The sequence below is a fragment of the Bombyx mori genome, chromosome 16 (assembly GCF_030269925.1).
Source record: "Bombyx mori chromosome 16, ASM3026992v2".
Lineage (NCBI taxonomy): Eukaryota > Metazoa > Arthropoda > Insecta > Lepidoptera > Bombycidae > Bombyx > Bombyx mori.
This window is the reverse complement of record NC_085122.1, coordinates 9,574,061-9,597,801: the sequence shown is the minus strand read 5'-3', so window position 1 is coordinate 9,597,801 and position 23,741 is coordinate 9,574,061. Positions and strand designations below refer to the sequence as shown.

Here is a 23,741-nt window from a genome sequence, read left to right as displayed (position 1 = left end):
CCGTGTTTTGAGCGACGTCGACTGCTTTCCATTCTATCCGCAGGATCGGGAATGCAGTTACCGGCGGCCACGATGAGAGGGTTCTCGTGTCGTGCCGCTTTATCGAAGTGGCGAATTGATGCCGACTGCAGATACTTACTGATGGACTTTAGGTCCAGGTCATCATGCATTATAAGATAACAAACACTGTACAAAGACACGATTTTAAATTTACGCACACGGTGTACCTTACATCGGGGTTTCTCTGGGATTCAATTACATCAACTATTATTCTATTATAAAAACGTGGCCTATATTTTTAGTTAAAAATTTTGTTAGCGCTATTTTAGGCACCGGGTTAAATGATTTTCGTGGTTGTGGATTCCGTAATGTGGAACGTAGAAGTCGTCGTGGCCTAACGGATAAGAAGTCCGGTGCACTCGTGTTGAGCGATGCACCGATGTTCGAATCTCAGGCGGGTACCAATTTTTCTAATGAGATACGTACTCAACAAATGTTCACGATTGACTTCCACGGTGAAGGAATAAGATGTTATTTTATTACACGATTTTCTATGATTTTTATTACACGATGGTGTAATAAAAATCAAACCCGAAAAATTATAATTTGCGTAATTACTGGTGGTAGGACCTCTTGTGAGTCCGCGCGGGTGGGTACCACCGCCCTGCCTATTTCTGCCGTGAAGCAGTAATGCGTTTCGGTTTGAAGGGTGGGGCAGCCGTTGTAACTATACTGAGACCTTAGAACTTATATCTCAAGGTGGGTGGCGCATTTACATTGTGGATGTCTATGGGCTCCAGTAACCACTTAACACCAGGTGAGCTGTGAGCTCGTCCACCCAACTCAGCAATAAAAAAAAATACTAGAACGCGAATCCTGTTGCCGTTGCTGTATTTTAAGGGCATCACTGAATTAACATCAGCAGAAATAGGCGGTACGGTGATCACTGCTCCTCTGCCGATCTATAGCACTAGCCGTCGAAAGCGACACGTTTATTTATTTCTAGTGTATAATGTACCATTTTAGTATGTATCAATAAATGAATAAAAAAATAACAATAGGCTTCAACGTTTTTTTACTTAGCATTTAATAAATAATACTGAAAAAAACACAAAAAATACTTAGTCATACCTTTTTGTTCTACTTATCGAAATGCGTTGTTTTTTTTTTCCTACCTAAGCTGATAGCCTTGAGAGGCTATTTCAGCGTAACCTTAACACACACCTGAGCTCACGGGGCTCAAACCTGACGACGTTGCTAACACGAACCCTAGTAAGAGCCGTGCTTCGCAGAATCTACCAGCGGATCGGAAACTCGACCCTTCGTCACAAGCGACGGGACGAGACCGATGACCGGTGCTTGAGGTACCGAAAAGCACCGTTATATTCTAATAATGTAAGATTATTAACTAATCTATTTAATGAACAGGTCGTCCAGAAATTAATAAAGGTAATACATATTTAATTTTAACACAAACTTTAGTTACTTGTATATTTGCGTTACAGAATCACGAATCGTTAATGTGGTAGCTAAACTTTAATTTTCCTTAGTAACTTCCACGAATGGAAGGAATCGAGCAATATAGGTAAATCGAACTTTTCAAATTTATAAAGCGTAAGTATGGTATCAAAAATTTATTATTCATTTACTGGTGATATTGGACAGAAAACTCGCCCGAATACCACAATCTTAATATTTACTCCCATGAAGTTATGAGGGTGGAATAGCCGCTTCGACCTCATGTCTCAAGATGGGCAGTGGCATTCGTGCGACGAATATGGTCTCCGTACCCACATAACATCAGGTGGCGCGCAAGTTGGCCAAAAATCTAAAGCAATATATTTTTTGATTATTTAAATTAATTTATAATTTCTATCTATTAAATATATTCAGCACAATGTTATTCGTTTATATACTTACGGCTTAATTTCATTGTTCGCACTTCACCTTACTGTACGAAAAAATGTTCTACAATATTTAATTCACTAAAATTAAAATTATTAGGAACTGAAAACGAGATAGGTTTTTTAGTTTCGTTACAAACTTTCTCCTCGGCATTTATTTTAATTAAATCCAGCTAAACAGTAAGACACAACATCACATAACAGTGCATTCACGCACATAGATTATACACTTAATATCACGCACAAAACAAGTTCATTAATAACATAAATTCTCTTAGTAGTCTGTGGAGCGTTTATTTTATTCAGCTTAGTAGATCACCGAGTAGGGCCACGAATAACGGTCTGTTGTAAGTCGTCAGGTGCACATACTTCAAACTGTTCTATATTCAGTATTACCATCCACATACCTACTGTCAAAAATAAATAACGGAACTGTTCATTTCGAGACATCGATCGATATCAATAGTCGATTGAATTGGGCGCAACATTGTTCATTCATCAAATTAGTTAGTCGAGATGTTATTGAATAGACTATTTCAAGTCAAATAGTGGTTCCACGAGTAGTGTGTATACAATCATTTCAACTACCATAATGACTCAGTTTTCTAAATATCTTTTGTTTCATACAATAAATACTTGCAGTACTGCGATAAGATTGAGCGAGTACTCACTTAGCGATAACTAACTGTAATTATGATTCGAAAGTCCTGCCTATTGCTATTGTGACCAGATAAATATTAAAAAACCCTCTTTTAAAATAATTTATATATACATGCATACCGTAATTTCACAATAGATTTTATATGATTATCATTCACCCTAATACACAATAAAAAAGAGGATGGTTTGTTTATTTCTACTTTGTATCTGTTGTTTAATATAACCATAGGGTAGTATAAAATAGGTAATTTATTATTAAACAATAATAAATAAATTAACATTTTCTCTTCCTCTTTATTGATTTTGTTACAATGGTACTAAATAAAAAAATGTGTGCGTGTACTAGTGTACACACGTAAGAAGTGAAACTTGTTTATGGCCTTATTTTTCGAAAAATGATCTACATGCAACTTTCTAGAAATTGGTTAAATAAAGTTAAATTAGATAAAGTTTAAACAAAAGGATTTTATTATCATAGACAATAGACATGAATACAAATAATACAATTATTTCACTTTACCTTTTTGCTACTAAGATTATTACAGCATTTTAATAATACATCTCTTTGATATCATAATACCCTGGTACTTTTCTTCCTATAAATTAATAATAATAGCACGGTCCACGTGGTGTTAAATGGGGTTCCTGAGGTTCGTGAAGTTTGACCCACCTTGAGACATGAGGTCGATTTCTCAAATCCGAAACCATGCTTCAGAACATACCGCCGTTAATTATTAATAAATCTCTTTGCTATCATAATACCCTGGTACTTTTCTTCCTATTATTTTACGTAATAACAGTAATAAATAGCACGGTCCACGTGATATTATTAAGTGGGCTCCCTGAGATTATTGGAATTACAAAATGATTTCCGTAATCCACCTGGAGACATGAGGTCAATTTCTCAAATCGGAATCCATACTTCAGAACATACAGCCGTTAATTAATAAAGAAGGCTGTACGTCAGAGTAAAGTTATAATAATACATCTCTTTGATATCATAATACCCTGGTACTTTTCTTCCTATTATTTTACGTAATAACAATAATAGCACGGTCCACGTGATATTAAGTGGGTTACCTGGGATTATTGCAATTACAAAATGTATTCCGTGACCCACCTTGAGACATGAGGTCGGTTTCTCAAATGCGCATCTATACTTCAGAACATACAGCCGTTAATTAAAAGATGGCGCGTAACGGAAAAAAGTGACGCGTAACCGAAAAACGTGACGGTAAATTTTTTTCCAACGCCGATAAGGAAGTTTCACTTCAAAAATATTTCTGTATAGTCAAACCATCAATAGTCAATCTATCAATATGTAGAATAGTTTATAAATATTTACAGTACAATTTTTAAAATAATCATGTGGATTAATTTTCTTTGGATCATTTGGATCATTAAATTGTCGTCGCATCACGAGAACTGTCAAATATCTGTCACTCGTATCATCCTAATAATACCTGGTATCTCAGTAGGTCAGGATCAGGAAATTAGACAAAAAATTATAGTGAAAACATAGGTAATCCTTATATTGATGTTAAAGCCTAGAAATGAATTTAAAGTAGATTTTAGTTAACTTTCTGAGGAAGTCAACATAACAATGAAGTGTCACGTTCCGGGGCCTAATGTTAAAGGTAATATAAAGTGTGTGTTATCAATACTGAAATTATGCTGGCTCGGAAACGAATATAATTTTTATATAATTTTAGTTTTAGCAAGAACAGTACATACCTTAGCTCGATTTGGAGATGAATTATACCTGGAGTCATTACCCGACTGTATATTATTGAGAACATTGAATGCAGCCGAATCCGCATATGCGATGATTAAATTTAACAAAAACTTCTTTTCTTATTTTAATTACAATTATTACTCGACTGAAGATAACGAAGGTCTGAAATGCAAAATATCGATGAAGTCTGCTTTAAACGCCTTTAAATCTCCAGCTCACATTGATAAACAGGTAGAAAGTTTGGAAATGAAATTAGATCCAGAATCTTGCAAGTTAATATTTTGTTTGAAATGCAAGCATGGTATAGTTAAGACACATTTTGTATCAATATTAGACTGTAAAGCGATGCAGGCTGTGTACACTAAAGATACAGTACCAAACAGGTAAAAATTGTAACCAAAATAAAATATTAATTTATTTTTATCACTGTTAGATTGTAATGAAATATTTTTCAGAATTACTTCACCTCAAAGAATACTAAACGAAACACTGAACAGCTTCCAAACCTCTGACGACCAAGTGACATTAGAGGCCACAACTAAGTCACTGGTAATAAAAAATTATATTGATAGTAATATGGATCTGACAAAAATAATTCGAACACATGTAAGCTTAGATCCTGCTGAATTTGACAACTACATCATAGGAGAGGAAACCACTATAACATTTACATTAAAAGAGTTCAGAGCCCTACTTGCGTTTGCTGAAGCATTAAATTTGCCGTTGCAACTTCATTTTGAGACTACAGGTCGTCCAGCTGTATTCATAGTCCATAATGGAACTACTTTTGAAGCACATTTTGTGTTAGCAACATCTAAACCAGACAATGCAACACAAGCAACATCAACACAGAGCACTACCACAAAGGAAAGGAATAAAAGAAAAGATACATGTAATACTCAAGGCTCAGTAAAAAAGAAACGGCATATAGATGTTGAATTTTCTAAGTGCTTAGAAGAGGACTCTCATCTATTTAATTTTGTTGATATCCCTGATGATATAAATCTTAAAGCTAGTAATAATTTAGATAATGTTAAAGAACAAATAGACTTTGATAATGTTATTCCAGCATCTCCAACTTCAAGGACTAAGATAAAATCAGTATTTAAGAGATGTTTTGAAAGTACTTTTGATCCAAAAAGTATTCAAGGTGTCATTTTAGCTGAGAATTCAGACAGTGAATAAAAAAATAATGTTTTTAAAGTTGTTTGAAAGCAGATTAAAAAAAATTAAAATATTCCCAATTTTCATCAATATTATCTTATCTAATTTTCAGCAATATAATATGGTCTTATTACATTTGTTGGGAGACTCATAAACCACTTCAAAGATTATGGCTGATGTTTGGTTAATAATTTTGATTAGAGATCTCCCCACAAAATAATATGATTTATATTTTTTATGTTTTCTTAAAGGCATAAAAGGATTCAAATAAAATATAGAGTTCACTGCATTGATTTTATAGCAAAAAATATACATACAGAGAAACAGTATACACACATTACAAATCAACGATCATGATGTAGACCAAAATAGGGGTTCATCACTATGCATTTCTCACTATATATGTATTTATCTCGGTAACAATATGTATTGATTTTATATAAAGCGTATGTTTAAGACACCATCTCAACTCTTTGAAACAAGATACAAAACTCAAAAGCTTAATGATTTAAAAAAACCTACTTCATTGCTTTAAGGCAAAGTGAAATTGATACAATTTTTACAGAAAGTAGTTTTTATTTATTGAAAGTATTAGGTATTAATGTGGATTATAAAATCAGCACTACATTAATTTGGGTTCGTAAAGCACGAACAATGATTATTGAATACAAGCTCTTCAGTAACCAATAATTTAAATGTATTATGCACATTCTTTAAAGCTGCTATTTTCATACTTTGAATACATAAAAAAACATTTTGAAATTTGGTTTTTATCATATAGAGATCATACTTCAAAGCAGACAATATAGGGGGGATTACGAAGAAAAAAATGCAGATTTATTTTTCTATAAAATTACCTTACACATTTCATCATTATAACAATTGCTAACTAACATGTCTTAAAAAAGATGAAAAAAAGACCTTCAATTCTATTTTATTTATAAAATACGGCAGCGATACCATCTCATTATTATAAGTATTTATTTTAAATCAATTTGAATATAGTCTCTGGGCCAGGCGGGGGCGTCCGCTCAGCGTCCTAACCACATCTCACCAATCACTCTCACAATCCAAACAAATTATGAAAAAGGGCACTGTTATTAGGAACAATCCTCTTGGCTCTTTCTCACACACTGTGCTACTTTCCTTTTAAACTCCGAATAGGATTCTCTCCACTCTTTCTGCAAAAATGAAACAGAATAAGCAAACACATCAGCTGTGGACGTGTGCGGATTTGGTGTAAGGGGATGCGTACGGCGATGCCAAATGTATAACGTTTTTCAGTGTTTGTAGTAAAATGTTTGCCGGTGTCACAATGGCCCTTTTTCAGCAATATATATATTCTTTTCTAAATATCCTTTTGCTCCTAGAAGCAATCTTCTTGACTTTTCCTAACACATCTGGCAACTTTCTTTTTGAATTCCGAATATCGTTCTCTCCATTCTTTCTGTGGAATCAAACAATGGTTAGGTGATTAGTTCTACACAAATACATCTACATGCACAAACTAAGTGGAGGTAATTACGTCTGTAGCTTACAATACAGTATTACAACACAATTATAGAAATGATGATGAATGAGGTTTTTTAATAATATATAAAGTATATTAGATAACATAAAAATGTGATGTTTACATATGAAAGACTTATTATTTCTTTGAAAAGATGAACCAAAATACTTAATTTATACTTCAATACTTCAAAACAAAATTTATCAATTATAACCTTCTCAATTGAGCAAATATTAAAATAAATTTTTCAAATTTTCTTTCATTATTCTACTTCTGTGTTCAAAAATCATTATATATTGTGAGTTGAAACCTTACACTTGTCATTGGTTCTGCAGAGGTGTGGCATAGTCATAACTGTACAATGGGTGGGGTGTGGACAGTTTTGATAAATCAGTATATTTGTAATGTTCCTTATAATCACAACAAAAAGCATAGTGTCACTGTTTAAAAATAACATTCAAATTCAATGTGCGTAAAGGTATGTACGCCCACATATTAAATGTTCAGATTCTATATTTATAGAACAGTTTCTATTCTCTATCAGTTTGAATAATTGTACTAAGATTGAATTTGAATTTTGCCTGGCTTATATCTTGCTTATGCATAATTTGTTTCTGAGCATTGCTAGGTTAACACCAGATGGGCTGTGAGTCGTCTACCCATCTAAGCAATAAAAAAAAAGGTTTGTACAAGAGAGTTAGTTAAATCAACTATCTACATAATACAAATTATTCCTACAGAAGCATTTTATATTTTATAGATAAAAGTACAACTTTGTATTGATAAATATTTTATTTCTTTGTTAGGGAAATCCAAGAGTTAAAAAAATATACATATCCAAAATTTTAAGGTATACTTCAGAAAAATAATGATCGAGAATAGTAAAGATATCTAGTTAGGGAAGATTATATTATGCCTCTCTTAGTACAAAAGTAGTGTCTTTGTGTGTGATGTGTTTAAATAATATGTTAGTGATCGCTACCTGCTTAATTCCCTAATGATATACAAATGTGTGTCTGAAAGTTTAAAATGATATTAATTTTTAAATATTAATGAATTAAATTTCATTCGTGAATTCATTCATTAATGAATTAAATTATTAAATTCAATTAAAGAAAGCGAACTGAAATATCAGTTTTAATTTTGGACATTACAACACAAACAACAGTTTGCCTATCAACTATTTGGTATATTAGCATCATGTTCTGCCTGCTCTAAGCTATATAAATTGCTACAAATGCATTTAATAGGTTAAGTAATATATAATATAATATTCTATAACAAAAACATTTACAACTACAATGAAATTATTGAATTAAAATGGAAACATTTTACGTGCAAAAAAAAAACCACTTACTGCAGCATCAACATTAGCGGGACTCTCATCATTTGGATCAGCGAGCATTGAAATGACACTGATCAGTATAGTCTCAACTGTGTGCACAGGTAACCATCGTTCTGAAGCTTTTTCATAACCCCATTTGTCATCACCTGGCTCGTGAAGTATTGATATGCAGACATCACCATTTTTATCAACTGAAAGTCATATTTTCATTACATTAATTACATAAATAATTCGAGTGTAATCCACATTTGTAGGGACTCCTTAAACCTGCACCATAAATTCCTCTCTAAAATATAATAGAAGGCACCCACATAGTAAATCCATGGTACTAAGAAGTTCACCTTTGCTTTTTTATTAAACTCTTATTTATTTATTGGATATATGGAGTCAATTGTGTAATGGTCCACCTGGTGTTATAGTTACCAGAGTGAAGATCCCATTTTGTAAATGTCATTATCCAGTTTTAGACATCAAGTCAGTCTCAATTGTATTGAATGACACTGCTTTGAAACAGAAATAGTCAGGACAGTACAGACTCGTTTGGATGAACAATACGTTCAATAATTATAAATACTGTAGTTTTCATATTTATTTTCTATACAATATTTATTAGCTGTAATCATAATGAATTTGTACCAATCAAATTACCCTTAGATTTTAATGAGTGAAGCACTTTACAGTAATGCTATATTTCTCTAATTCAGTGTATCAAAACAAAACAAAAAATACTTAGACATCTAATTTATGATAAGCACTCGCAAAACAAACTTAATGGGTTTGTTTAGCTTTAAGTCAATATAAAAGTAATCTAAACTTAAAATGTTAAAAATACTCTACTATTATTAACTAAAAAAAATTATCATCATACTCACTATTTGGATGCCATATTTCAGTCACAAATTTCATCCGGGGTGGTCTCAAAGGATATTCCTTGGGAAAATTTAAATGTGCTTTAAAGAAACCTCCCTCGCTGAAAATTATTTTTATTAAGAATAAACAACATGTCTCATAATTTAATACTTTTCTTTATTAAATAGATGGTTAAAAAACTTGCAGCCTGTATGGTGGTTACAGGAGTCTTTAGACATCACAATGTGAATGTTGCCACCTGCCTTGAACCATCAGAACTGAATAACTTGAAGCTTCTTTCAAAAAATATGCAGGATGATATACATCTACACATCTTAAAGGCTATACACCATACCACCAGCATTTTTATAAACATTACAATATGCAAACAATTAATAATAGTGATTACTGAGAGATATAGCTTTGAACTATATATAACTTGGGTATTTACTCACTATAGTGTGTCTGGGGGACCAATAATGAGGACTTCCCATTTGTATATATCATTGTCATCTATTAAGCCAGCAGAAAAGCCTTCTACTGGGTTTTTGTTCAGTTCTGAAATAAAAAAAAGATTTAAAAGACACTCATTTTACAAACGACAATGCACAGATCGGAAGATTATGGACATTTAACCGCATTGTTCGCCAGTAATGTGAACCTTTGCCAAATCCAAATCGTAAATACACTCGATCTACAGTTTGACTTTGGCAAAGTGTACCTGTCATCGCAACGGATATTGATTTTATTTGGCAGGTTTATTCCTCATTAATTAACCTAACTCCATTAGACCTGAAATATAATCTATAAATGCGTTAAATACTACAATTAATAGTTACCAAATTTGACTCGATAAGGTCAACGAATTTCGTTCAGAACTTGACTAGCGCGGTGACTGGCATATTATACATGAGTTTTATGTTAAATAAGAACTTACCAGCTAATTGCTTTTTTAATAAAAGCGAAGACTGTGGCTCTGACATTAATTACAATTGTGAAATTTACCCTGAAGACACGAAACAAATGATTTTTCGACAAAAGATGGCTGGCAGAGTTTTGAGCAGGTTGTGAAACATATGAGTTACTACTTACTTCCGGTTGATTTTGTGTTGCCATATATTTTCTGTGTCATTCTACTGTCACTGATTAATCTTAATTATATGGTTTGGTTTACAGCTAAAATATAATTTTATTATTCTTTCAATATTGTTTTTTACTATCTAAGTAACGTAGGAAAGCTCTTGAGCTCTGGTAAATGCTTTGTATTATATTGTCATAAGAAGTTAGTGAATTTAAGAAAACATATCGCTTCGTTTGAGCCTTTCTACACGCCAAACTTCATATTGATTACGACAATTCTGTTGATTAGGTTTAAATAATGCGATGAGATTAGTCAACATTTTCTGTAATTTTTAAGGAGGCAAAGAAATGAAGCTATTGTTCAAAACTTAAAAGTATTAGAGTCTAGTCTAGTTACTGAATCCCTTAACTGTCACAAAGTGCATGCCCTTAAAAACTAAGAAATATTTTATCCAAAACAATGGTATTTCATGTGTTCCACACTTCAATCTTCTAATAACTTTATTTGGTCTAGTAACTCAGAGCGGATATTTATAACGCCACCTATTGAGCGTTTCACAGAGTGTAATAACCTTTTTTATAGATGTCGCTATGTACATACTAGCTTTGGTTTTAAATAAATTATGTTTGAATAACTTATATCCAAAGTTAGGTAGTCAAAGCTTGAATGCATATTTTGAGTTAATATTTTACTAAACTAAAGGGAAGAAAGAAAGACGAAATTTTTAAATTATGTAAAATAATTATATTCATTGTGAAAATGATAAATTATACAAAAAATATTTTACAAATCAACTGTTTCAGAATCTCTTCGTTTTTTCTTTCCGTGCGCATCAGCGTGTCCGTTCATGTGTTCTAGTTTTCTTTTGTTTTTTATATTATTCTTTAAATTTTTTTTAGGCTGCTTACTCGCGATTTCACCATTTTTACTATTTTGGTTAATCGCATTAGCTTTCTTATTATTTTCACTCGCTTTTAGTGTACCCTTACAAGAACCTACGATTTCTAACAAAGTATTAAAATCTAAATTACATTTAACATGGCAGCTCTCGTGGAAAATTTTCATGCTGTTTATCAATTTTTTTAGTAATAGGAAGAAATTGTTTTTGACAGCCAATTGCTGTTGCCCCTTCAGTGTTTTTCTTAATGTAATATCAAATTTATTTTCCAAATTATCTAGGCAAGCGAGCGCTTTATCCGTTTCGGGTTTGTTTCTCTTCAAGGCTCGATACAGGCCCGCCAAAAGTTCCAATCCCTCGTTGCGCCGGAACTGTCTAACTTCGGGATTGAACACATTCTCGATTACGATCGGGGCTAACTCATAAATTCCTTCCCATTCCATTTGTAGAACGTTGTGAAACAGAATGATTGGTAACAAGCAACTGCGGTTCTGGAAGTAGTTTTGTGTTGCTTCCTTTAGCAGTTCCATGATGGGAGACGTTTTAAGCTTTTTTGGTGACTTTAAACTACTGCTTTCGATTTTTTGTGAGCAATGTATTATGAACGTCACAAAGTATGTTACGACATCACCTAAAGCTTGATACATAAAGTGGGATCTTTCCCCTTTATCCATTACCGATCTCAGATAGTCGCTGAGTATTTCTGCAGTAACATCATTTGTCGAAGAAAACTTCCTTATTTTCGTCAGATTTTTAATAGTTTTCCTTACGCGGTTTTCGAGCTCACTCAACTGGTTGTCCTGTAAGCAAAATTCGAGGCATCTTGTCAACGGCGCGATCATCGCTAGACAAATATCCATAGATGGGTCCTTCTCCAAATATATATCTATCAAGTCTAAGACGCGTATTCGAAAGTCTGAAAGCGCTTTTTTATCTTTACGGTCCTTTTTTGTTTTCTTTGTTTTACCTTGCTGGTATTGTTTGAATGCTTCCGCGAGAGCTTCGTCTAATTTCTTGCCTTCTTCTTCATCGAGCATATCTGCGTCCACGCTTTCCGTATCAGAGCTTGTGGCGGCTGCTCCTAATGCTTTTTGAACTGCCATCCGTAATTGATCTGGCGTTTTCATTTCCTCCTCATCATTTTCATCGTCTACTTCACTATCACTTTCATCGTCACTGTTTTCTTCAACGTTCTCCTCTCCATCTGATTCTTCGGCTTCAGATTCGCTATCCTGAGTCAATGGATTAGATTCACTTTCGGGGTCTAACACGGATACAATCTGTTCGATAGCTGATGGTGTTAAATACTCCCATAAAAGCCTAAATACGCACTGTACTACTGATCTCAGTACACTTGACTCAGCTGACAGTATCGATAGCAAAACTTCCACTAAGACTTCAATCCACTCTAGATTCCCATTAATGTCAGTATCCTTCATAACTTTCTTTTTCTTTTTACCTTTTTTGTAGTGTTCATAACAACTCCTTAACTCCTTTATAGAACTTGTTGCAATTTTTACATGTGTGGGTTCAGAAAATAGAAACAAACCAAGCTGATAGAGTAATATAAGAAATACATTCTCTACTTTGGACTTTGAGTTATTCTTTTCTATATTCGAGCAGACCTCCATTAGCATTTTCCAGCATTCCATATTTTCTTCGGGGAACTGTTTTTCGAGTTTGGAGCGTATTTGTTCTTTTTCAAGTAAATTTCGGATGAAGTCACAAAGTGATGATAATACAGAGACTAAGTTATCGACGTTTGAGAATCGGGATGTGAAGCAACGATAGAAACAGGATTTTATTGCCACTGAAAAAAAAAGTTTTTATTAGGTTGTTTAATTAAATTTTAATTATCAAAGTGAGAATCTTATGTGGTCCAATCCAAATATTTCTATGGATATTTTCAGGTGTGGAAATCTATAACTTTTACAATTATTATATTTTGTCAATTAAACTGTAAATGTATGTTATGCAATGTTTAAGTTATGTCTGTAATCTGTGGGAAAATGTTGAAATACATTAAAATAATAATTACCTGATAAATCTATACTGATAGCAACATTTTCATCACCACCAATTTTGAAGAAGCCAAAACACATGAGGAGTTTCATGTATGTTAATTTAAAATCTACGTCGTCTTTAACTACCTCGTGACTTACTAAATAAGATAGCATTTCAGCTGCTTTCACCCTTTCATTATTATACCAGATTCTCTCTGTACCTTCCCTGATGAATTTCTTCGAAGAATTCAATAATACTCCTTTGAATAGCTTGGCCATTTTCTTAACACCATCCTTGTCTAAATCAGAGATAATGATTTTAACCACAGAGGTGCCTGTTATCTCAATGAAATTCATCTCTCCAGGATTGAAAAGTAGTTTCTTTAATATTTCAACTCTTGTTTTTCCCTCAACTTTCTCAGACTTCAATGCCTTTGAGAGTGAATTCAGAAGTTCTTTTTGTTTCTTAATCATAATTTTATTGTCATCCTCATTGTCCTTTTTATTTCTTATTTTACTAGCTGTCTGCAAGCCTTTGAACCAATCAATAAAAAGTTTGAAAAAATTGCGACTTATCAATTCCGGCAAGACCTCATGATTGTTTTCAATGTTGTTGAATATCGTAGTTAGTATGTTAACAGCGACCAGTTCTCTGTTACGATTGTGTTTTGTGAGTTGACTGTCAATACCCGATAACCAGAAAAGTTGCAAATGTGGTGAGTTTGCTATTTGTGCTCCTATCTCTTTGTAGATAGGATGGTTCAGTGAAGAAAAATCAACACCGGTCTGAAAAAAAAAATTCAATACAGGAAATAAACCAAAATTAACACCAACTTTCTATATGAAACACATCCAATAATTAAAATTAGTTATGTCGTTAATCTCAAGGTGATATAGGAAATTAAATGGTAGTTAGCACAAGTTATTATGTTATTCGTTATTATGTACACCTTAATTTTTTGTTATTATGAAAACTGTAAATAATAAAATTAAAATAAAAGCCCCAGATTATGATTTTAAAGTAGTTTTTTTTTAATGCTCTTGTAGGCAGACGTGCATGCGGCCCACCTGATCGTGAATGGTTACCATCGCTCATGGACGTCAACATTGCCTGGGGCAGAGCCAAGCCACTACATATCATTTAATACTCTCTCCACAAGCCTCGTTTGAACAAGGACATGTCATAGTGCTCGGGAAACACCATAGAGGCGTGCTCATTTCAAAGCCCAATGGTATGTGGCACATATTAATTATGTCGACAACTTAAAAAAACTGTAGAAAATACTACAAAACAAATTATAAATTAATTAAATTTTTGAATGAACTAATTAAGTCTTAGTGTACATACCATTAGTTTCTCACATACTGGTTGGATATTATCTTCACACAGTATTTCAGAAGTGCCAATTAATTTCCGGAGTTTTACTACATCTGGAAACTTTTTGTTTGCAACCATAAGAAAGTATAGAGAGTCGAGAGTATGTTCGGATAATTCTTTCTTGAAATCTTGTTTTATGTTTGACCAAACAATTGAAGTGAAATTTTCAACATCTAACTGAAAAAAGAAAAAAAGGATATTTGTAGAACAATTTGATATCATGCATGCGTCCTGTACTTTCATGGCATTGTTATTTGATGAATACGGTGAGTGCTTAGTGTTGCTCATAGATATCAGTAATGCCAGGGCTACAGCTAAACTGCTGCATACCACTGAGAACTATATACAAGTCTTGTTTGAAAAATTAATTGCTTGTTTGCCAAAATTTATACAGCTAACACTGACGTACCAGCTGAAATTAATTATAAACATTGTTTAATCTACCTAGTATCAAGTATTAAGAAAACTAACTTATTATATTCAGGAAGACTAATCCTGAAACAATAAACACTGTTAAATACATAGATTAACATTTAAGCAGTGGTTCTTAAAAAACAGAAAAAAATATTGAAAACTGTCATTTGTTAAAACTAATAAATTAAGATGCACAAGTACAAGTTTGAATTTGAAATTGCTGAGGCAATGTAATTTGCCAGCTGTGCATATTGTTGAAAAATAAAATACGATTAAGCTTAAATATGAAAATATTAGATTCATCCCATCATCCCCTTGTTTGTATTTAAATGATTCTTGGTAGATTATTAAAGTGTTTTAAATAAACTATAATATATTATTAAAGTGTACATTGTTATAAACTTTTATAAGTTTTCTTATAATCTCAGAGTTTTAACAAAAGTATTTTGTATTAGTTAAAACCTCCCGTTAGAGCAATATGATTTTCATTAATGACACAAATTAATGTTTAAAATGTTGAACAAGTACAATAATGAAAACAAAATTTATGAATCAATATGCAAATGGATATTTTAAAAAAATGAAACTTACTCCATTGATGAAATCCAGGAAAATAAGATAAGCAACAGTGCTTAAATATGTTTTTTTTTTGCTTGCACTCATTAAGAGCTTAATAATTTCAGTTTGTTCTTCAGTCGTGCATTTCATTATTAATCCAGATCGGAAAACAGCTCCACACACTAATATCTGTCCCAGAGCGACATCTCCTACTTCCTAAAACATTAAGAAAGTCATGGGTTATCAATATATTTACAATTTAGTAATAATTAAATTTTAAATTATTCATCATTCGTATTTTCTTTAGAAACATTAGGTAAAGGATTTCTAAAAATGTAAATTGAACTTTTTTAATCAAGCACATAATAAACTTCAGCTTGACCATTGAACTGAAACTGGTGGTATTTTCGTATTTTTTGTTTCAAACATTCTTTTTTAGTTAATTTCAGTGTTGGCTCAAAGTTTTAGAAATAATCTGGTCTTGTAGGTGAAGCATATTTCATAACACAACCAGACAGAATATACGGATATAAGACTATTTGGGTTATACAGAATACAGGCTTAAGAGAAATTTTCAATAATTTAAAAGCATTTGAAACCATCATTTAAAGTATTATTTAAACTGATGAATATTGCGTTCTGTTGCTTTTCAAAGGATTTAATTTTGGATTTACTGAATGCATTTTGGATGCACTAGTGTACTCACACTTTTTGAAGAGCCATTAGCATGCAATTCTTTTTTCACTAGTTCCAGGAGCTTTGTTACGGTGATCTGATCGAATTTTGTTAGCAATGCGACCAGGGTGGCGAAATATCCCGTCCTCATATCCGGTACATTCGCGCCTAAGCTTCGAACTAGCCTTTTCAATACATATTGTACGTCTTTTTCATTCTGTCCAAACAAAGGTGATTATTTCATTAACACATTACTTTTAAAATGGTTACTAAACAAGTAAATTTCACTAATTTGGTGAAAATAACAAAAAACTAACCTCATTGTCTTGCAACTGTGTTATAATTTTGGTACCTCCTGTTAATCTAGCATCGTCTTTCGCAGCTTTAAGTAAATCAAACGATTCTAGCACAAAAGAAGTTACTTTGGCCTGCGTTTGAGGCTTGTTCTCTTCACTTTCGTCTTTCATTTTGAGTTAAATTGAACAATTCAAACTAAACTAAATTACTAAACTTTCCACATGGAGCACGAGTTCATGTTGCATTTACATTGGTGTATTATCTATGCAATTTCCAATGATTTGACACATGACAGTGAGTAGTTCTACTTTTCCAACTGAAAAGGCAAAAGTATCATACCATACAGCCTAATCATTTGTATATTCTTTTTATGAAAAATGTTATGGAGCGAAATGAAATGAAGTTAATTAATTTGAAACATTAATCAACTTACGAAATTAAATGTAATGAAATGCGGTGAGATGATATGGGGTGAAATATAATCTTAGTAAAATGGTATTATTTACTGAGACTAATTCAGTAGCCTTTTTGGAAGATCCCAAGGAGCTACATCCAGCGGCTTTGTGTCATTTTCCCACATTTGTGCACTTTCACAGACATTAAAAAGTTATTAAACCACCGTTATTACATATTTAAACCTGAAGAAACAATAAATATACAAAAAAAATACAATTCACAAGTTTCGCATTCCCGCCAAAACGTCCTTGACACATGACAATTACTGATTTAATTAATTGTGCTTAATCTATGATATTTATTGGGATTGCTGTTTTGTTTCTTCATTGCTAAATAAGTGAACGAGTTCACGGCCTACCTGGTTTTAAGGAGTTATCAGAGCCCCTTGAGATCACTACGTGAATGCCGCTACCGATTTTGAGACATAAGGTCTGAGTTTCAATTGTATAGTATAACGGTTTTCTCATCCTCCAAACAGCAAAGTCTTGCTGTAGAAGTAAGCTGGGTGATGCGTACATAAAAGACACCCAACGAATGTAAAAAAAGTTAGTTAAGAAATCGCACTGTCGGCCACTGATCAGCTGGAGTTCGAATACTCCAGGAGACACGTAATTATTATTCGTTCCTCCTATCCTATACCGTCTCCTTCCATCATCATCATCTTAGGTCTTACAGCCCTGGGTGGGCCTTAGACTGGTCCAGTATATCTCTCCAGACTGCTCTATTCAGGTTTTGTTGCTTAGATGGGTGGACGAGCTCACAGCCCACTTGGTGTTAAGTGGTTTCTGGAGCCCATAGACATCTACGACGTAAATGCGCTACCCACCTTGGTATATAAGTTCTAAGGTCTCAGTATAGTTACAACGGCTGCCCCACCCTTCAAACCGAAACGGATTACTGCTTCACGGCAAAAATAGGCAAGGCGGTGGTACCTACCCGCGCGGACTCACAAGAGGTCCTACAGCTTTCTCTTTCCTAATGTGAGCCAGACTGTCATCACACTTGCGCAATGGTGGAAGACGTAAAAGTTCCCTCATACAGCTTGGCGAACAAGCAACTCGCTTGAAAGCGAGCAAGCGTTGCAACTCTCAGAGGTACTACAGTTCATCGGTCTTTCGTCAATTCTCGCAATTTACCTCGACTCCGCCATGGCTATAGATCTCCTATAGAACCTGGAAGCGGCGTTAAACTTCCTCCTGTCCTACTGGGTGGAATTCCAGCCCCTCCAGGGATCATTTCATTCTACGTATGCGGATCGCTTGAGACGTGAAACATTCTTACTGGCGTTATTGATTACCTTTTGACACCCTTTATTGATTGATAAAGCCCCTCAGTGTTGCGTCGAGGGTCAATACATTTAATTCTTGAAATGTTAGATGATCTGACAAACTGAATTTACCGAAATTTCAAGAACATTTTGAGGTATATCACTACATAGTATAAAACAAAGTCGCTTTCTCTGTCCCTGTACCTATCTGTCTGTCCCTATGTATGCTTAAATCTTTAAAACTACGCAACGGATTTTGATGCGATTTTTTTTAATAGATAGAGTGATTGAAGAGGAAGGTTTATATGTATAATAACATTCATTAAATAGTGGAGAAATCAATAATAAATTACAGTTTCCGAAGCGAAGCGAGGGCGGGTCGCTAGTTTCCAATAATTTTATTGTTCGAAATGTTACCGAAAATGTTGCAGTGTAGCGCAAGTTGTCATGTCGCATGTCGACGCATCATTATCTAAAAAAAATTATGATAATTTTGATATTTTTTTGTTAGCATTTTCAATCGAATTTACCTGAAGCCAAAGCTACATTCATGCGCTCAGAGTATTAAGAATACAGGTATGCTTCGTATTATGGAATATTTTGCTATTTTGGAATTTATATACACATGTATACTCATAAAATAGAGGTGCGCATTGTGTTTTTTTTTGTAAACTTAAATTTATAAAATTCTCATTTTTTTCCTTTGTGCACTTTCTACTTGTAGGTTTTGATGGTGGAAACTTGTTTGGTTTTTGTTTTAGCTATTTTTTAATATATTATATGTTTGTTTTGTACTGTTGGGTTCTCAAATAAATAAATAAATTATATAGTCCCCAAAAAAGTAAAATAGAAGAGTAACCTTTATCAGATTTCTACGAATCATTTATGACCAAACTATAAAATCTAAGTAGGTAGGTACATATCTATTGCAAACGATATCAAATCGCTAAGAGATCGAAGCACAATAATATTTTATCACAATTGCACACGGTGACTAGAAATAGCTTCGTGTAAAGTTGTTTGTTGATTTATTTTCTACAGTTTTTTTACTTAAGGCTTATGCGTTTACTGGAACATTCCATACGCACCTCTCTATCTGACGTTGTATGATAATCAAATATATTTATTTCATTATATGTACATTTTCATTTTCGGTTACAAATAAAAAAAAACAATTAAAATTCAAAGAGCTATAATAACATGTTGACTTTTTATTAAATAATGTATTAGTAATAAGAAAGATAATAAAGATTATACCAATAATAACGACTTTTGGAGCCAATATATATATAATGTATAATATTACTCAGGATGTTGTTTTATTTTAAATATTTCAGTGTTTTAGTTCATTCCCGTGGTAGGTTTTGCGCCAATTGTCGTAATTTCGCGCGGGCCACCTTTCCCACGGATGTCATCGGCAATTCGTCCATGAATATAACTCCGCCTCTTAATCTTTTTGAATCCGACAATTTATCTGTAAATTTATGACAAACCAAGTTGAAAGGTAAATTCATTGAGAGAGGAGCAAGGGACTGTAACTGTTTACCATTCCGAGTACTCGTAAAATGTGACATATCGCTGGCGGAACGTTTCGGGAGCACTCTGCATAGATTATACACTTAATATATTTGAGATAGATGCGCAACTCTCATTTTTATTTTTGCTTTAGTTAGAGCCCGGGACAGCAGGCGTCGCTGCTGTCGATTATTAGTCTCCCTACCCCCCACCAGGTGGCTTTTTTAGTAATTTTAATATTTTTTATAATTAACTCTCTTTATGAAAAAATCTTATCGTTTAGAATCGCTGAAATTCCCGGTAGTACTTATGAAATATTAAAGAACGTTTGATTGTGTTCAGCATTCTAATCGATAAGACCTTTTCATACAGAGAGAAAACAGTTTTTTTAAATAAAAAGCTGTAATTCTCTGTAAGCTATTTAATTTCCCTATATTACAAACAATTTACTGTTAAAAGATAGTATGAACGTACAATTGTATAAAATTTCGAATAACAATAACTCCTCTAGATTAATCCTACTAGAGTACTTAATAACATTAAATCGAAAGTTATCTAAAAGTTAATTAAGTCTAGATAATCAAATCATTCAATGTCACTTAAGTCATTTGTGCGAAATATAAACATGTCAGCTTTCCATTACAAACATAGTAGACAATTTGAATTAAATTTAATAAATTTGTTTCTTAACTATAGCAGTTCTTGCTTAAAGTTGATCGTGACAGATCATGACCTTGTATGAAAATATTACATCTATAAACACTACCTATGCTTCGTCATACAATAATTGTCATTTATACTAGCATTGTAGAGATAATACACACACTAAAGTGAATACTAAATTATTCTTAGCATTCTTATAAACATTTAGAAATTTAAGAAACGATTAACCCACAATCATGTTCATAACATGTGACATTTTGTTCTGCACAAACGTTTTATTACATGATTTGAAAAACAAAAAATTTTTTAAAAATGTAATGATGATTTAAAGTACTCTTAAATATTGATAGTTTGTACTTAATGACGCTTATAGTAATCTTAGACATGATTACATTAGTTATACTTTTATTCCCTATCTAAATTATTTCTATTCTGATGTTTCTGATGCTTTAGCTTTGGTAATACTAGATGAAACAAACAGCAGATTGAAAGAAAATCATCTTAAAGTTAATTACATTCATTACAAACCATTAGTTTACATTTTGTTACAAAAGAAACTGGTGTTCGTTACATGCAAATGAATTATAAACATACACATGCAAACATAAAATGTAAATTTATCTTTTAATCCAAATTAAATGTACACTAATATTACATCTAAATAATAGAAAGGGTTTCGAAAATTTTTATTGCACTCAACAGCAGACGAGCACGCAACCCGGCCCATGATAAGTGGTCACCAGTGCTTATAAACTTCAGCAGTGCCATAGGGGTTGCTGTCTATCACTTAAGTTTTAATAAATTATTAATATACTCAGTCACAAGCATATTGATTTCACATAATGAAAATGTAAGAAACATAATCATGTTTGGGCATTTTCATTTATATCTGCTCATACAGAAAACACAACTTAGCAAATATATTCCACAGTTAATCTAAATAATTGCAAATAATGCTTTTAAAGACCGTTGACTTTTGATCATTAATTAAAATCATCTTCTCGTAGAATTTACAAAAGGTTATTTACAAAAATTTATATCAGTATTTTCATATATTACTAACTTACTAATTACAACTATTCAAACGTAATACTATAACTATAAGAACTAAACAACCTATTTTAAAACAAAATTGGCATCAATTTAGTTCTTATGAACTATTTCAATTATTAATTTATCAATTATAAACATATTTAAAAAAAATTAAGATCCTTTGAGAGTTCACGTTCCTTGCTGAATCAGTTTCTCTTCTGAAACGGAGAAACAAAGTATCTTAAGTATGTAACAAATATTGAAAAAATACGACCATGAAAAATTTAGAGTTAATGTAATCTTACTTACAAATTAATATATTACATAACACGTTCTGGTTCAAATATAGTGCATCAATCTTTTCATGTTTCAGACATTTTAGTGCTCCTTATAATTTTTCCATAAAATTTTGTCATTATCAAACCTTTGTCTACAAAAATAAAAACATTATTTTATATTGGGTAGAAGGATGAACGTGGTCACAGGCCACTTGGTGTAACTTAGTTATCAAACACCAGGAAACAAAACGTGAATGCCATCATCTAACTTTGGATGTGAGATCAATTATGCTGTATTTTATTTAAACAGGAAAGCATGACTGATTGATCATTCCAAAAAACTAGTTCGGGTCCACTTGACAATAAGCATATAATACGCTGAGTTGCAAAACATAAATACTTCCACCCACTCGAGACAATTTTATTATCTGAGGTGTGTGTGTGATAGTACGAGACTTAATACCGACTGTTTTGATCAAAACTTAACATATATGATAGCTAGGCAGCAGAAATAGGAAGGACCATTAGTTGGTGCTAATTCATTTAATTATATTATGAATAATAATTCTGTTAGCAAATAATATACCGGGAAAATAGTGTAAACTCACCGTTATCAAGGCATCCGAAATAGCATTTCATTTTCGATCTTCGTGGCATGCTGATTTTTAATAATAAACATTCTGTAAGAAATGAAAATAGTTACACAGGCTTACGAAACGCTAACGAAGAAAAAAGTATTGGAGCCAAGTTATGTCTAAAGAGAATTCAAAACAGAGTTTCTCAATGTCTAATCGTCTAATATTCTCATAAAGCTAAAAGTTGCTCTAAATTAATACTACAACGTAAAATAACTCACACCAAGACCAAAAAAAAACGATTTAAAAAATTAAATCGTTACGACATTTTGAAAACATTTTTTTTTTTTGAGATTATTTTACGGCCCTGGAATTTTGAAAACTTCAAAGCAGTGTTTCCACTTACGTTTTTTTTAACACATTTTACCCTAGTTTCTTTTGAATTTACCCTAAAATTTCCTAGACAACTTTCATAAATCCTTTATATAGAAAGCGTAAATAAAATACAGAAAATAAACCACAGCATATTATTTAATGTAGGTATATATAATATAAACACCCCAGAAGATCATAGATCTATAGGATTAGAATTTTCAAGGAAGTCGACGCATTGCTTTTATATTCTTTTGCTGCACAACCTAACACTGTTCGGTTCTAAAATTGAGCAATTGTTTGCTGGCAAAGTTGGGAACTTTCTATGAAGCAAGCCGTTCAGGGTTTCATTAGAAAGCCTGTTTCTTTTGTCAGTTTTTAAATTTGAGAACACTGAATAATCTTTCCACCTCAGTCTTTGAAGAAGGAACTGCTAGCAAAAGTGAAATGACAATTACAAGGTTTTCGTAAATGAAATTACCATGATAATCTTTCATGGTACATGAAGTACCTGTATATTACAATACAAGTAAGTTCTGGTGACATCAACGAAAATAGGTAAATAAAAATTTGGCGGATTATACTTATTGGGATTCTGGGGAATCCCTAAGAAAAAGCAGTGGCTTAATCTATGATTTACTTTACTAGAGGGTTACTGTTGAATCAAACCTTTATAGTTTTTATACACAACTCTGTTTTATTCTTTTACTTGTCAACTCGACTTAATGTCATTCTCTCTCCATAAAATAAAATGTTCATTGTTTTACTTTAATTATCGTTTATTTTAAAATTCACAACAGTTACTAGTATAGGCTTTGCTTTTTACCCCGAAATATCCTAAATCCTGGTATTTTTTAAATTGTCTTTATCATCCAAAATATCAGCTATTTTTCCCTAAAAAAGAGAGAATTCCCTAAAAGTGGAAGCACTGCTTCAAAGTACGCTACATTTTTTATTGAGTCAGAACTCATATCTGCCATCTAGTGAGTTTATTAGATCATTAATGCCTAAAAGTTACAAAAATGACGTCGCCACAGGAGTAAGATGACGCTAGTTGTATGTTATTTTCCTTTGTATGGGAGTTGCACCCCCCTGGCACTCAGGTGAATGAA

The 23,741-nt window shown here is 32.7% G+C and overlaps 5 protein-coding genes across 6 annotated transcripts in view; 1 reads left to right on the top strand and 4 right to left on the bottom strand.

Annotated features, from left to right (window-relative positions):
- Window positions 1-2,414, bottom strand: part of LOC101735790 (uncharacterized) — a 47,313-nt gene extending 44,899 nt beyond the window's left edge. The window contains exon 1 of the mRNA XM_038016316.2: window positions 1,921-2,414. Within this exon, the coding sequence (XP_037872244.1) occupies window positions 1,921-1,933 (13 nt within the window). The 5' untranslated portion in view covers window positions 1,934-2,414. The remainder of the gene's footprint in view (window positions 1-1,920) is intronic.
- A 1,412-nt stretch (window positions 2,415-3,826) lies between these two features.
- LOC101745714 (cell cycle checkpoint control protein RAD9A) lies at window positions 3,827-5,553 on the top strand. Its single transcript, XM_004926847.5, has 3 exons — window positions 3,827-4,201; window positions 4,277-4,682; window positions 4,755-5,553. The coding sequence occupies exons 1-3, from the start codon at window positions 4,168-4,170 to the stop codon at window positions 5,482-5,484; spliced, it is 1,170 nt and encodes a 389-aa protein (XP_004926904.1). The 5' UTR covers window positions 3,827-4,167; the 3' UTR covers window positions 5,485-5,553.
- A 482-nt stretch (window positions 5,554-6,035) lies between these two features.
- On the bottom strand, window positions 6,036-10,238 carry LOC692982 (ubiquitin conjugating enzyme). 2 transcript variants are annotated; one of them, NM_001046819.1, is given in 5 exon segments: window positions 6,036-6,910; window positions 8,331-8,509; window positions 9,191-9,288; window positions 9,623-9,725; window positions 10,105-10,238. In NM_001046819.1, coding segments are annotated over 5 exon segments (507 nt in total). In that variant the 5' UTR covers window positions 10,151-10,238; the 3' UTR covers window positions 6,036-6,829.
- Window positions 10,239-10,969: 731 nt separating this feature from the next.
- On the bottom strand, window positions 10,970-16,757 carry LOC101746052 (myb-binding protein 1A). The gene is made up of 6 exons (XM_004926849.5): window positions 16,492-16,757; window positions 16,206-16,391; window positions 15,533-15,715; window positions 14,498-14,704; window positions 13,185-13,935; window positions 10,970-12,956 (listed from the first exon to the last, which is right to left on the bottom strand). The coding sequence occupies exons 1-6, from the start codon at window positions 16,639-16,641 to the stop codon at window positions 11,032-11,034; spliced, it is 3,402 nt and encodes a 1,133-aa protein (XP_004926906.1). The 5' UTR covers window positions 16,642-16,757; the 3' UTR covers window positions 10,970-11,031.
- A 2,612-nt stretch (window positions 16,758-19,369) lies between these two features.
- The window catches only part of LOC110385478 (uncharacterized), a 34,129-nt gene continuing 29,757 nt past the window's right edge, over window positions 19,370-23,741 (bottom strand). Inside the window, exon 11 of the mRNA XM_038016361.2 lies at window positions 19,370-19,668. Within this exon, the coding sequence (XP_037872289.1) occupies window positions 19,541-19,668 (128 nt within the window). The 3' untranslated portion in view covers window positions 19,370-19,540. The remainder of the gene's footprint in view (window positions 19,669-23,741) is intronic.